Source organism: Cyanistes caeruleus, chromosome 1, assembly GCF_971803275.1.
Source record: "Cyanistes caeruleus chromosome 1, bCyaCae1.hap1.1, whole genome shotgun sequence".
Taxonomy (NCBI): Eukaryota; Metazoa; Chordata; class Aves; order Passeriformes; family Paridae; genus Cyanistes; species Cyanistes caeruleus.
In genome coordinates, this window is record NC_141701.1 from 99,284,306 (window position 1) to 99,298,296 (window position 13,991).

At 39.1% G+C, this 13,991-nt stretch overlaps 1 protein-coding gene across 5 annotated transcripts in view; it reads left to right on the forward strand.

The window, feature by feature from the left end:
- Positions 1-12,946, forward strand: part of CDK13 (cyclin dependent kinase 13) — a 47,565-nt gene extending 34,619 nt beyond the window's left edge. For 2 of the 5 annotated variants that reach the window (XM_086844671.1, XM_023919867.2), the window contains 4 exons: positions 681-812; positions 3,135-3,340; positions 6,194-6,754; positions 7,843-12,946. In XM_086844671.1, coding sequence (XP_086700797.1) covers positions 681-812; positions 3,135-3,340; positions 6,194-6,754; positions 7,843-8,699 — 1,756 coding nt within the window. In that variant the 3' untranslated portion in view covers positions 8,700-12,946. The remainder of the gene's footprint in view (positions 1-680; positions 813-3,134; positions 3,341-6,193; positions 6,755-7,842) is intronic. The other 3 variants (XM_086844653.1, XM_086844663.1, XM_086844642.1) reach the window with 3 other exon arrangements.
- The last annotated feature ends 1,045 nt before the right edge of the window (positions 12,947-13,991 follow it).

Below are 13,991 nucleotides of genomic sequence, written 5' to 3' on the forward strand. Positions count from 1 at the left end.
CACCTGCTTGTTGCCCTGTCCAAAAAGCAGCTCAGAGTACTTAATTGTTTTTTATTGGTAAACCTGGCTACAGCTAAATGTGTAGTCTGGTTAACATTACAGTCTTTTGAGTCATAAACTCATTCAACACAGAGGAGTTACCTGAACCATTATGTTCTAAAGTACTACCATTGGACTAGTTTTGTGCATATATCGCAAGTGAAAGGTATGGAAAACAGCTGTAAGCTTATTTTAAAGGGGTTGTTCCCCTCCTCAGGTACAGTGGGTTTCAAGAGAAATGCATAATCCTTTTCATACTAGAGACTAATATCTTTGAAGCAATAGAATTATTGGTTGGGAATCAATCAAAAGTCCAACTCCCTGGTGCTAAATTCCAATATGTAGAGTAACAATATAGCCTTGGCTTTAAAATGTGGGTGTGGTTTTTTTAAGGTCAAGGTTTCAAGGAATGAAACAACACAAGGCAAAGAAAGTTTGGGTTATATAATAGCACAGGTAGTAAAAGGTGAATTTTATTTCTGCCTCTTACTATCAAGCTCAGGTTGTGGGTGCATTTTATTACTATGTAAGTTACCTGAGGACTTAATGATCATCTTGGAAGGGATATGTTAATTAAAATTTTCCACATGTGTGGTACAAAATAAAGATGTGACGATTTCCTCTGTTTTGCACTTTTGTAGCATCCCACCAGCTGCATTAGATTTATTTGATTATATGCTTGCCCTGGATCCCAGCAAGCGCTGCACAGCTGAACAAGCTCTTCAGTGTGAGTTTCTGCGAGATGTGGAACCATCTAAAATGCCTCCTCCAGAGTAAGTAATTTCCATTGGTAATGCCACTGACCTCTAGGAAATGTGAATGTGCACTGATTTCAGTAAGTTCATTGTGGTTCAGTAAAAGAGATGGTGGCAGAAATGTTGACATATATAGTTACTGAAAGGTGATTCTACAGTAAAATGCTTGTGTAGTTAAGTGACTCTTATGTAACAGATAAGAGTTGATTTGTCATTTCTAGAACTAGTTACTGAGTTACTACCTTTAAAGAAGGCTCTTCTATGAATGCTTCTAATATTTAAAGAAGGCTCTTCTATGAATGCTTCTAATATTTAAAGAGCATAACTTCTCTTTTATCTGTTTATCAGTGTCTACTTTTTCCAGGGATTTTGAGGTCCTCCATGAACCTGAATTTTCTTTGGTGATAGAATGACACTGGGTATAGAGTTGTGCACAGGTACCTGAGAGTTAAAGTGAAATACAGTGAATTGATTCATGAGCCAGATGAGAGCCTTGGTTTTACAAGCAGGAAAAGTGAAACTGTGCAGGGTTGTTCCTGTCAATTTCTCTAGAGGAAATGTATTGCAGTGTCCTGTAGGATTTTTGCAGTGACTTTGCAGTCATTTTTAGTCAGTACAAATCATATTTGGAGCATGTACTGAGATAAACGGTGAAAAGGTACTAGAGAATCTGTAGCACTCATTCTTTCCTCATTACAGCTGTGAGAACATAGAATCTATGATACTGTTTGAGTAAACTGAATCTTCAAGGCAGCCTATACTGACTTCTTGTTATCTAGGAATTTTATTAAAATTTTTTATGGACTTACCTGTTACATACACAAGATTGTTACACAGAATCACAGAATGAGGTAGGCAGGGACCACAGTGGATCATCTGGTCCAGCCTCTGTGCTCAAGAGTGGTCCCGGAGCACATGGCACAGGATTGTGTCCAGATGGTTTTTGAGTATCTCCAGTGAGAAGATACAACAACCTCTCCACAGCCTCTCTGGGCAAATATTACTGATGTTCCTGAAAATGAGCTGAAGAAGGTTTCATTGTCTGAATATGACTATATCACTGTGTGAAAATCAGGAATCAGCAAGCTCAAGCTGTTTGCTGAAGTTTCAGAACCACTTGTGCAGCATGTTGCTTATGTGCATTTTAAAGTAAGTGAATGGGAAAATCATCTTTTCTTCAGGGATGTGGTAATACATCCATTCTAGAAGCTGATATATGGAAATTCAAAGCAAACTAGTCACTGGTGTCATTCTAAAAATTAGGAGGAACCACACTCACTTCTGGCACAGCACAGGAAAATGTCACCTGTTCTCTTGAGAGACTGAAGTTCTGTTTTGGGAAGGAGAGCTGTTCATCCAAAGAAAGTGACATGCTGATTGGAAGGACCACAAAATACTTGTCACAATGAATTTTTGCTTCAAGTTGTTTTTCAGAGGGAGAGAACAAAGGAAACAGTTGTCATAATTGCCTTTTCAGTCTCTTGTCATTTGTCAGCTAGTTTTTCCATGTTCCTGGGTGACAGAACTGCCAAGACAGTTAATATGTAATAGGAAAACATAAACCAGTATTTTTACTACCCATCTCAGTGGGTCTTCGTGGCTCTGTGGGTCTTTGTATTTCTGTGGGTCTTTGTGTTCCTCAGGAAATCAGAATTGAGATGCCTGCAGGGAACTGTAATGGAAGGACAGAATTACTGGCAAATAAATTTCTTAGGAGAATTTTCCTCTGCATTCATATGTCTTAAAGGATATCCCCTTGTTCTTCCTGGCATCCCAGCTTTGCTAGTGCCAAGTGATATATATTCATGCAACTTTTTCCTTTTTTTTCCCCACCCACTTTCTAGGTTGGGTGAGCTGTACACTATAAACACTAGATAGCCATGTCTATTACTGTGGACAGATATGTGACCTACTGACTCAGCAATACTTCCATAAGCAGACAGAAGGACCCTGCAAAAAATGCTTTCATATTGATAACTTAGTTATCTAGTAGTATGCAAGCTGTATTTCATAGCAACTGTGCAGCATTGATTTTAAAGTTTTGAATTACACAAATAATTAGGAAAATAATTCTCATTTTAAGATACTGTCTCCCCTTTTCTGCCAGGAGGACTTGTGCTTCTGAAAGAGGCACTCCGTAAAGAGTTTTCAGCCAGAAAAAGCAGGTCTGATATTTTGCTGGCTTTTAAATGTTTCCTGGTGTATTTCTGAGTTCCAGTAGATTCATCTTTCAAGAGTTCTATTATGTATAATTTAAGTGGTTTTAAAATCAGTGTGATTAAAAAAAAAAAAAGATTAAAAATAGGGACAAAACTGATTATCTCAAATCATTCTTTGCAGCCTTCCTTTGTGGCAGGATTGCCATGAGCTGTGGAGTAAGAAACGCAGAAGACAGAAGCAGATGGGCATGACTGATGACTCTACAGCAGCTAAAGTCCCTAGGAAGGATCTGTCCCTAGGCATGGATGAGAGCAGAACCAACACCCCACAAGGCATGCAAACTTCTTCCCAACTCAAAACTCAGGGCAGCTCTAGTGTAGCACTTGGTCAGTAATATTTTCGGTTCTTATAATTACCTACTACTTGGATTGCACCTCTAGAAATTTTAGATGTTATTTGCAGAGTATTGGCATTCCCTGGATTCTTGAGGGAGGAACAGTATTGTAAGTTTAATTTTTGTTAAAAAAGATTTGCTTTTGCTTTTGGAAAAATAATTGTTCCTTACCAATTTTACCTAACTTTTCAGCCTGGTTGGAGCAACTAACTTGCTCTTTATTTTGAGGGGATTTTAGCTCTTGCTCATCTATAATTCTTTGGTAATTCCACAAGCCAGTGGCTGTTCTAATTTTGTCACAATATCCATAGATTGGATAAGCTTTATTGGTATTGATAAACTGATCAGCAGGCAAAGTTTAGAACAATTGTCATTTTAAATGGAACAGATTCAATCTGCATGTTATGTTAATCTTCAGCTTTCCAGGTTGTTGGGGCTAAATGAAGTTGTAAAAAGCCCAAAGAAATGCCAAACACCAAAACCACCCCTCTCCCAGAAGCTGGTATAAAATGAAGTATCTACCTCTGTGAATTGTACTGCCAATAATTCTGAAATTAACCAAAGTATCTTGCTTGAGACAAGCTTTACAAATATAGCAAAAAAAACCTAATGGTTCCAGTATGGAGACCATTTGAAATACTCAGCAGTTAAGTGATAGTTCTTAAAAAAATATGTAGAAATACAAAGAATAACAACACCAAATGGATACCTGAAAGTTGAATGCAAGATGGTTTTTAATTGTGCAAAGTAACAATAAATCCTGCGGCACTGATAGAGGAGTTCAGCTAAAAAACAGTCTGTGCATTCATAGCAGCTGACAATTCTGCTGGATTTAATACTGTAACCATCTTGAATCAACCCGTAGTTTAACAGCAGAGCAGAGCTCCAAATATTCTCTGCAAAGATACATAGAAAGTAGTTGTTTTGATCTTATTTTTTTGCAATTCATTGCCTCTTGCTCCATTCATCTGGTTTCTCACTGTAAACCAACTGTGAGATCCATATGTTTAGGCTAAAGTTTTGGCAGCATTTTCAAGAATGACTTTCTGTAACTTTTCCCCCATCAATGAAACTACCTTAGAAGTTTAAAGAGTCCAAAGGATAGTTAGCTTCTTTGTGCTTTTATAACATAACAGCCTGATGAGATACTGCTGTTAGTCATTAACACTGACTATGGAAAAAAATCCTAAGCAAATGGAGAAGGAATCATTCAGACCTATATTGCTTTTTACCCATACGTACACAGAAAAATATATCTAGCTAGAAAAGAAGACAATTTAATTTTCAGTGGAGCATAGAAGCATTTCCTGTATTAAACAAAACACTTCTGGAAGCCGTAATGCACCTTACATAATATTGTAAGACACATTATATAACACCGTGACCAAATGCATGCTTTAGCCAAAACTCTTGCATTTTTTTCTAAGTACTCCAAAAGGAAAGGTTAAAAAGACATGTATCGATTGCCAGTGTTCTGATTCATGAATGGGACCCCTGGTTATTGCATTTTGCAATTTAACAGGAAATGTTGAGAGCTCAATAATTTTGTTATGACAAATTTCCCAGAAAACAGTTTCCTGTTAGAATGAACTTAAAGCTAACCAAAAAGTGTGGAATAGTTTCCCTGTTTGGCATTTTTCTGATGAATTTTCACTGAGAGTCTGAGAGAAGTTTTAGTGTTGAATATACAGATGTGACAAAATCTTCTGTTAATCACAAGATCTAAGTGAGAGTCAGCAGTACAAGGCATAAGAAATTGTGATTTCTTTTTTTGTATTGCTGAATAGAAGGTGGATTATATTCATATAGATACATAAATATTTTGAAGTCCCTGGATCCTGCTTAAGTAGATTCCAAGTGCTCATATCCTGGTGCACATCCACAAGTAGAGCTGTGGGTTGTGGGTTTTGAAGCAGTCTCCAGCTGTGCTGCTCTTCAATCTTGCAAGGCAAATGTTATGAATTAATATATTGGTAAGACAGAACAATGGCAAGGATAGAAGAGGACTGAATGTGTTTGTGCTGTCCTGGGTTAAGAAAAATTCAGAGCTCAGCCAGCCTGCTCACACAATCATTTTGCAGTTTCTAGCTGCTTTCTTCCCTAAGTCATTTGCTCATAAGGCACGTTGCAGTCCATGCTACTTCACTTCTATCAAAGTAAATCACCGCAGTGGGTGATTGAAGCTCAGAAGCTACCTTGATATTCAAACTTCCTTATTCATATTCCCCTGCATCATCATAATTGCTCTTATTTGTGGCAAACTCCATTTAATTGAATTAACTGATATTATCACATATTTCCTGCTACTGAGGGATTGACATCTTGTCCCTCAAAGTCAGCACTTCCTTTTGCATTTATACTGTGAGCTCTTAGGCCACTAGAGCTGGGTCACTTGGGCAGGTGTTAAAACCCAGATGCTGAATTAGAATGGGCTGGAATATACTTGGAAATGGGTTTTACAGATGGCTACTTTTTAACAAAGAGTTGTGATATGTCAAAGATAGGAAATTTTATGGGGATTGGAAGTCTTACAGCTGCCTAAAGCAGGTGGCCTTAAGCCCCAGCTTAGTTATATCATGGAAAATTGAGCTCTAGCTTGGTGTTTTTCCATCTGTCCAAGTGCATGTGTGCACCTCATGGAAGTCACTTTGGTTATATTGGATCTTACTGTTCCATTTCCTATAGATACTCCCCAAAGACAGTTAATATGTAAAAGCTTTCAATTTCTGTGTTGTCCAAACCCATGCTTTGCCAGTCATGTCAGCCATGCTAGATTAGTCTTCTTTTGAGTTTCTGAAATATGCCAGTTCTAAATAATACTTAAAAACACCTTTTTTGTCTTTAGCAAAAACAAGCACTGGACAGCAGTTAAACCAGAATGAAGTGGCAATCCTGCTAAACCTGCTACAGTCTAAAACAAGTGTTAGTTTGGCACAGTTTGCCCAAGTATTGAATATTAAGGTAAACCCAGAGACTCAGCAGCAACTAAATAAAATAAATCTTCCTGCTGGAATTTTGTCAGCAGGTGAAAAACAGTCAGAACAGCAGCAGCAGCCGCCGCCTCCTCCACCACCACCTCCAGAGCAGGAGCCTCTAAAACAGCCGATGGTCACGCAGCCCCCTGTGCCACCTGCTCAGCTGGGTCAGCCTAAGGCTGAGACTGATGCTGCCCAGGCAGCTGTGCAGAGTGCATTTGCTGTTCTGTTGTCTCAGTTAATAAAGGCTCAGCAAACAAAACAGAAAGATTTTGCGTTGGAGGACAAGGAAAATGGATCAGGAAATGAAATGTCATTACAACTCAGGCAGCCTCCAGAGCTCGCCACTCCTGTGTCTGTCAGCCGAGATGACGTGGAATCTCCAGCACCTGGCTACCCACATCTGATCAAGTCATTATACATGTCTGCAGGTACTGTAGGCCTTTATTGCTAACCAGCAAATACCTGGAGCACTGGAGATGTAATAATTTGGGAGTAGAGAATTGACATGTTTGCCATATGAATCTGTGCAAGTATAGGAGATTAGAGAATTTGTCTCTAACAGGTGCCATGCAGACAGAGCAAACTGTGATACCCTACCTAAGAAGTATTAGTGTTGAAACATTGTAGTGGTTTAGGTTACTATCCTGGGGGTTGGGGTTTTCTTAGTGGTGAGTATGGTGGTGAAGACAGTTTTTTTTCTAGCACATGCATAGATATAATTTGCCAGTTTTGACTGTGTGTTTAGGTAAAGCTTATTTTGGTGAGACAGTATTCTTTTTTGGGTTTTAATGCTGACTAGATCAGTTCCTTAGTGTCAAATTCAGCAGTTACCCATTAACTGTCACACACACACATGGCTAAAGGTTTCCATTGAGGTATAGTATGGCTTCCATAGTCTTCCCACAGTTTAGAGCTCTGTTCATCTTTTTGGGTTGCAAATTCAGATTTATTATGGTGTGGTTCATGTATTCTTTTGTGGTGTTTCCAGCTGTTGAAAGAAATACTCTGAACTGAATTGGGGCTGTTCTTGGAGGGTTTGGGGGGAGGGAGGGGGTGGGTTGAGAGGTGTGCTTTTTTGTTCGTGTTTATTTCAAGCCTTGAGTTTTGCTGTTCTTTGATAAAGTGGCCTTTTTTCCCCTTGAGATTTCTATCCTGTGAATCTTTCTTTATCCTTCTTTGAATTTTTATTGTTTGTGTTGCTTTTGTTCTGGTCATTTGGTTTTGCTCGGGTCTTTTTTTAAGGAGCTTGAACTGTTTTTCTTTAACTGACTGCCTGGTAATCTTACTTCAGGGAGTAACCTGCATCGTGCTCCTGATACAAATGAGCAGTTGCCAGATTTTGTACAAAATAATATAATTACTGCTAAATTTAACTAATAAATTCATGAGAATTTAAGTTATCAAACCTCTATGTTTTTCCAGGAAGGAGTCCTTTTCTTTCTGGTCCTGTTATTTGTATACTTGTGTATTTGTGTACTTTTATTCCAGAGCTTTTCTTTTTCTTCTTTTATCTTAGGTCAAGAAGATTTGGTTAGGCAGTCTGAGATGAGGCTTCTGAACCGAACACCTGAGCAGGAGCGCCCCCGGATCTTGCCTCCGGACCAGCGTCCCCCTGAGCCACCGGAGCCTCCGCCACTCACTGATGAAGACCTTGATTATCGGACAGAGAATCAGCATTTGCCTATAAGTAACTCTTCAGGAACAGATCCTCATGCAGGAGTGAAAGCAGCTCTTCTGCAGCTGCTGGCTCAGCATCAAGCTCAGGCGACAACGGAGGAGCCAGTACAAACGAGTGTGGATTATCAGGCTAGAGACTCCTATGTAACAGGCCCAGACTACAAGGATAACTTTGGATCATCATCCTTCTCATCTGCCTGTTACAGCACTAGCGATGGAATTGGAAGCGGATCATCAGGAGTATTAGAAAGGAGGAGTTTCCTTGGAAACTCGGATATTCAGTCTTTGGATAACTACAGTACTGCTTCATCTCACTCTGGTGCTGCCCCTCCTCCATCAGCCTTTCCAGAATCCTTTCCTAGCTCAGTAACTGGTTATGGAGACATTTACCTCAACGCTGGCCCCATGCTGTTCAGTGGAGATAAAGACCATAGGTTTGAATACAGCCATGGCCCAATCCCGGTTTTGGGGAGCGGCAGTGATGCTTCCACAGGGCCAGAGAGTGCGCACTCTTTGCCCACAAAGATTCACAACTATAGCTATGGAAGTAATTTACAGGAAAATCCCACTGGCATCAGCCACATGCATGGACAGACTTGGACTTCTCCTGCCCAAGGACCTGGCTATTCCCAAGGATACAGGGGACACATTAGCACATCTGCAGTAAGAGGGCGAGGCAGAGGATTACCATATTGAGTATCTGTTTTTCCTCAGGCACATCATTTTTATCTGGAAAAACATTTTTTTTTCCCCCTAGCTGCAATTTAAAGCAGCAATTCAACAGACTTGAATAATGTTAATTCAACAGCTTTATTTTTATGTGGAAAAGGGTCTTGCATACAGTAGGAAAAATTTAAAAATGCTTACAACTCATGCTGTCTAAAAACTAGATGACTTGATTGTACATGTTCACAAACTCTAGTTCTGACTTTTATTTTGTATTTTGGCAGTTTTAAGTGGATGCTAAATTTAGGGACATCAGCTTTTTATGGCACTCTTTCAGATCTTCTGAACTATGCACATTTGTGCTTTTTTTGTAAGTTTGGACCAACTTTTATGTAAAAAAAAAAAAGAAATTTTACAACAATCAAAGCAGGGCACTGATTTATTTGGTATTTTTCTTTTTACAGAACTACCTTTAGTCAAAGGTCACTGTCAGTCTTTGCACTGCTTTCAGTGTTATTGTGGAAGGTGTATTTCGTGCTCATTTCAGATAATAAAACACAACCTTTCTCTTGATGCAAAATTTTATAAATATTTGGTCAACGTTTTTTTTCTTTCAAGAAAAAAAAAAAGGGTGTTCTGGTAAAATGTTCTCTCCATCTCCCACACTTGTTTATATAAAAACTGTTTTACTTGAATGGTAAGTGCCTTAACTTGTAAGCTTAAGGTCTGCAAAAACTTGGAAGTACTTCATAGGTCACTATGAACATAATGCCTAAACCTGGGTAATTAACAAGAGAATTCAGATAATAATAAGAAACTCGAACAGGTCCTAATCTTGTGGTGTTTACTTCACATGGGCCAGTTACTTAGAGACCTGATCTTACCTAGAAAAATTTGTAATTTCCAAATTGAACTTCATGAGAAACGTTGAAAGTGAGGAGAAGAATGAAGAGTGTAGTTTTTCCTCAGCTCCCTGTTGGAGTTGTAGTAAGTGTTTTAGTTCCTCTGCCAAATAAACTATACTTTATATGTCCTTACCAAGTAATGAAATAGTTTTTTTCTCTTAAATGTCAACAGCAGTAATTTCTTTACTTTGTGTGAGAAGCTGACACCGTTTGTCTTTTTACCCCAAATACTGCATTGTAGGAAGTAACCAAAGGAAAAATGACCAGTATTTAAAGCAATGGCAAAATGTTTGACACTTAGTTGTAATTCGCTGTAAACTTGTGATTGTGCCAATTAATTGATTTTTATCTGCTATTCCACAGAACATTTTAATATTGGAATTGAGTGTCTCGGAACAACTAAAATTTTTATAGTTAAAACTCTTACCAAGAGCCACTCCTCATACTAATTACAACTTCCAGCATGGTATTTTTTTTTTGTTTCCTCTGGCAACAAGTGGTCTCTCTCCTGCAGAGGGGAGGTATGGTTTTGTTTTGCCTGTACGTAAAATGATGTCTTGAAGCCCATATTGGAAACAATTTTCCAACTGATTATCCAGTTGACAAATCGGTACCTTATGTAACTGAGTGTTTAAATACTACTTTTTAAAAAGTAAAATTTCTACTTACACTATTACATATGTCTTGTCAATGACTTTTTGGATTTTCAGAATAGAAGCCAAAGCTGTTGGTGTTTCGTTTTAATTGAAAAACTTGATTCATATATAGCTAATTCCCACACTGTACAGCATGGAGAAACTCCCTTTGCTGACTGTGTTGTGTTTGAGGATCTGGCAGATGAGGAATGGAGAGAGTCCTGCTGCTTACACTGTCCCCAAGTCTGGCAGTTGCCTTCACTAGACACAATGTTCCTATCCTGCCATCTGAAAATAAAACTGTCCAGGTCAGAAAGAAATACAGCCTGAATAGCCTGTGCATAAGACAGGCAAAAGCTTCACGTGAATGACAGTGCCCTGGGCCGTCTTTTCCTTGAGTAAGGACGTCCCCATAGCATTTTTCTCCTAGTAAAATTTCAAAGACAAAAATCATTAGTGTCGTTTAGATATGGACAGTGTTGGCTAAGGCTCTTTGTTTACCGATCTTTAAAAAACCCAGACCCACAAATATATACACAGATTTCTCTTTATTTTGTATTGGTTTTTTCTAGAATCAAGCAAAATACTTTTAAAGCTTATATGCACTTACTTTCACTAAAGATGTGCAGTCTGGGGTTACTCACCTGCACTTTAAGTGTAACTGCAGGCAATAGCTGGTTAAAAACACAGGTAAGTTCAAATGGAGAGTAGATCTCAGAGAACTTAATTATAATTGACTTCCAATACAAAAATAAAAGGAAGAAATTGTGTCTCCTACCTTCCCTTTCGGACATAAATTTTCAAGTCATTTAGTTAGCTTCATTCAATGCAGAGGAGTTGTTCCCCTCTGCATCTGTAAATGAGTGTGCAGTTTCCTTATGAGCTGGCAGTACTTTCAGACATTGTTCTACCAGAATGGATTTCAGTCTTTGGCCATGAAAATCCCCGATAATCTCAACACAAGTAATCCTGACTTTGAGGAGAGAGGAAGTGCAATAACCAGTTGACTTCCAGATGAATCAGAAACAAAATCTGGTATACTGTAGCAGATGAATACTGTACAGTTCCTTTTCCCCAGCGTAAAGATGACTAGCCTGTGACTTTGAACACTGCATTTGCCTGGAGCAACAGTGTTGGGATAATTTGGAGGGAAAGTGAATGTGTTTCCATATGTGATAACTCTGAAAGGATTACAGCCCAGGGAATCTTGCTGGGTCTTTTGCTGATGCCTTTCCTCCTGGGCTCATGGAGGCTGGGTGCAAGTGAGGAGCTCTGCCCTTGATGGTGTGGCAGGAGGATTAGTGCCTGCAGCCACTCTCCCCTGGCCTGGAATTGTCTGAGCAGGTTAGCAGCCAGGGAATTGTCCAGATCTAAGGACAGCAGGTCCACATTTATTTGTACTGGACATTACCTGTCAGCGTTTCTCTTGAATTAAATCACACGATGAGGTGCTTATGGCAGCATTTTACCCTTACGTGTGAACTGCACTCAGCAGAGAGTCTGTACTAGTTTGGCATTTTACATCATGTGGCTCTTGCATTTTTGATGCAGTAGTAGGCATTCTGAAAACAGCGTTGTTTTTCTGTGGAGCCATGGCTTTTATTACTTTCTCCCTCATTCCTTTGGGTTTATGTTTTCCGTGCTGCGATTCCAAAGTGAGCTACAGAGACCTGGATACTACATCAAAAAGTAAGTGTTGTGTGTTTGTATTTTTAAATAAATATAGTGAAATACTGTAATAATGGACTATCAAATAGCAAGTACTTCATTATTTATATTAAGTGGTCTTTAGGCATACCAAGAGGAAGAAAACAAGCACGACTGGACTGCTTATGACCATGACTTAAAACACTTAGACTATTACAATGCTTAAATTCAGCCAAAGGAAAAGGAAACCGCTTTTATGGATCACTAGTTGTCGTTATCCTGAACAGAATGAGCAGTGCTAGGGAAGAGATATAAAAATACATGTATCCTTAAATGTTAATATAATTTCTTGGAAAAGTAATTTTTAAATGGCCAACGTCTATTTTCTTACGTTTCCATAAAATGTGGTCTCAAATTTTCTTCATCCCACAGTAGTGTCAGGTGCTTTCTAGCAGCAGAGGCAGTAAGTGCCATGTTTGTAAGTTCTTACGGTTTTGAGCGCTCTTCTCCTTTCGCTTTCAGTTCTGGTGGAGGCAGTTTCAGTTATGGTGAAGTTTACAGTTGGATGAGTTTAATAGATAATTGTGTGTTAAAAACTGAAGTACTGAAGTAACACAGGATACCTCTTGTCTGTAGGCAAACTAGGTCTTGGACCATGAATTCTGTTTCTGAGAGAGAAAAATGTCAGATGTACTACTTGCATTCTTCTTTTCATTAATAAAACACGCAAGTGTTTTACATACAACATTTCTCCAGTCTGTTCTGTTACAGTGGTTTTTTTATATGAGGAAATTTTGGCTGTCACCCTTCTTGAGAGTTTTGGGATGTTCTGTATTTGCAGAAGTGTGTCATGAAATTTAGGAATCGCCAGAAAATCTATTTGAATTCTATATTTAAAAATAAAATGACCTTGGGTTGACTTCAAATTAACTTGCTTATCAGGGTGAAGAAACTTTATTGCAGGAGTTATTTCGAGACAACTTAATTTAAAATAAATCGTTATGCTTCAGCTTGCTTACTCTTTGTTATTTTAAGCCATTTGTATATAAAATGTATTGTGCGGCCTGTAAATAAAATACTGAAAATTGAAGTCTTTCCTTGTTTTCCCTCTCTGATTGTCAAATAGCATTTCAAAAGAACATTGGGTTAAACTGAGAATGTTTTCAGTGTATTGAAATTCTGCAAGTTTTTAATAAAACCCATTGACTGCTCCTGTCCTGTTTCAAAGGAGCCCTGCAGGGACTGACAGTGTGAGCCTTTGCTGGCAGTGTGGGAGCCAAGGTGCAGCAGAGCATCCCTCGAGCACTGGTGGTGCCCCAGGAGCAGGCAGAGTGCTGGGGCCTGGGTGTGGGACAGGGGCTTTGCCAGTGCTGAGAAGCTGCTGCTTCAACACCTGTGAGCTGCTCAGGATGGTGGGCGATGGACAACGTGGTATTTTTTCTTTGCAGTTAATATTCACCACAGTCTCATTGAAGGGTGTGTATGTTAGAAGCAATGGGAAATCAAACCCAAGCAGCCAGGTGTTTTCAGTGTCTGCTGAGACACTGAACTGAGCCTGGCTTAAGCAACTGTGCTTTGAATGCCTGAGGCTTTTCTTGCTTTTTTTCCTACTCTATTAATCTAATGAAACCTTTTGAATCTTTCAATAAATGCTATACCTTCATGCAAAGATATGGCACTTGTTCTTCAGTTCTCTTGAGGTTGGGCAGAGTGCTGCTTCATCACTTGTTATTGATAAAGTCAGTAGATGGGCATTCCAATTGAAAATGCAATTGGAAGTTACAGGGGCCAGCAGCAGTTACATAGGTGTCGTTTGACATTAGGCTGACAAGATGTGTAGCTGCAGCCCAAAACATCTCACTCTGGAAACAATATTTTGGTGACTGCTACAATTAAAGCCCAGCCTTCAGTTCTGGTGACAAGCTCAGGCTGTATTTCACAGGGTGTTGACTTGCATGTAGCAGATCTGGCAGTTGTGTGTAACCAATTCTACGTGTCTGCTCAGTTTTTCTCATGAAAGCTGCTATTGCAACTCAATTATGAAGTTGAGACAAAGTTGGCTCTGGTTTATGTTGGAGCATGAACCCGAAATGGTTTGAGAATGGTGTGGCATCCCTTTCATTGAGCTCTTACTG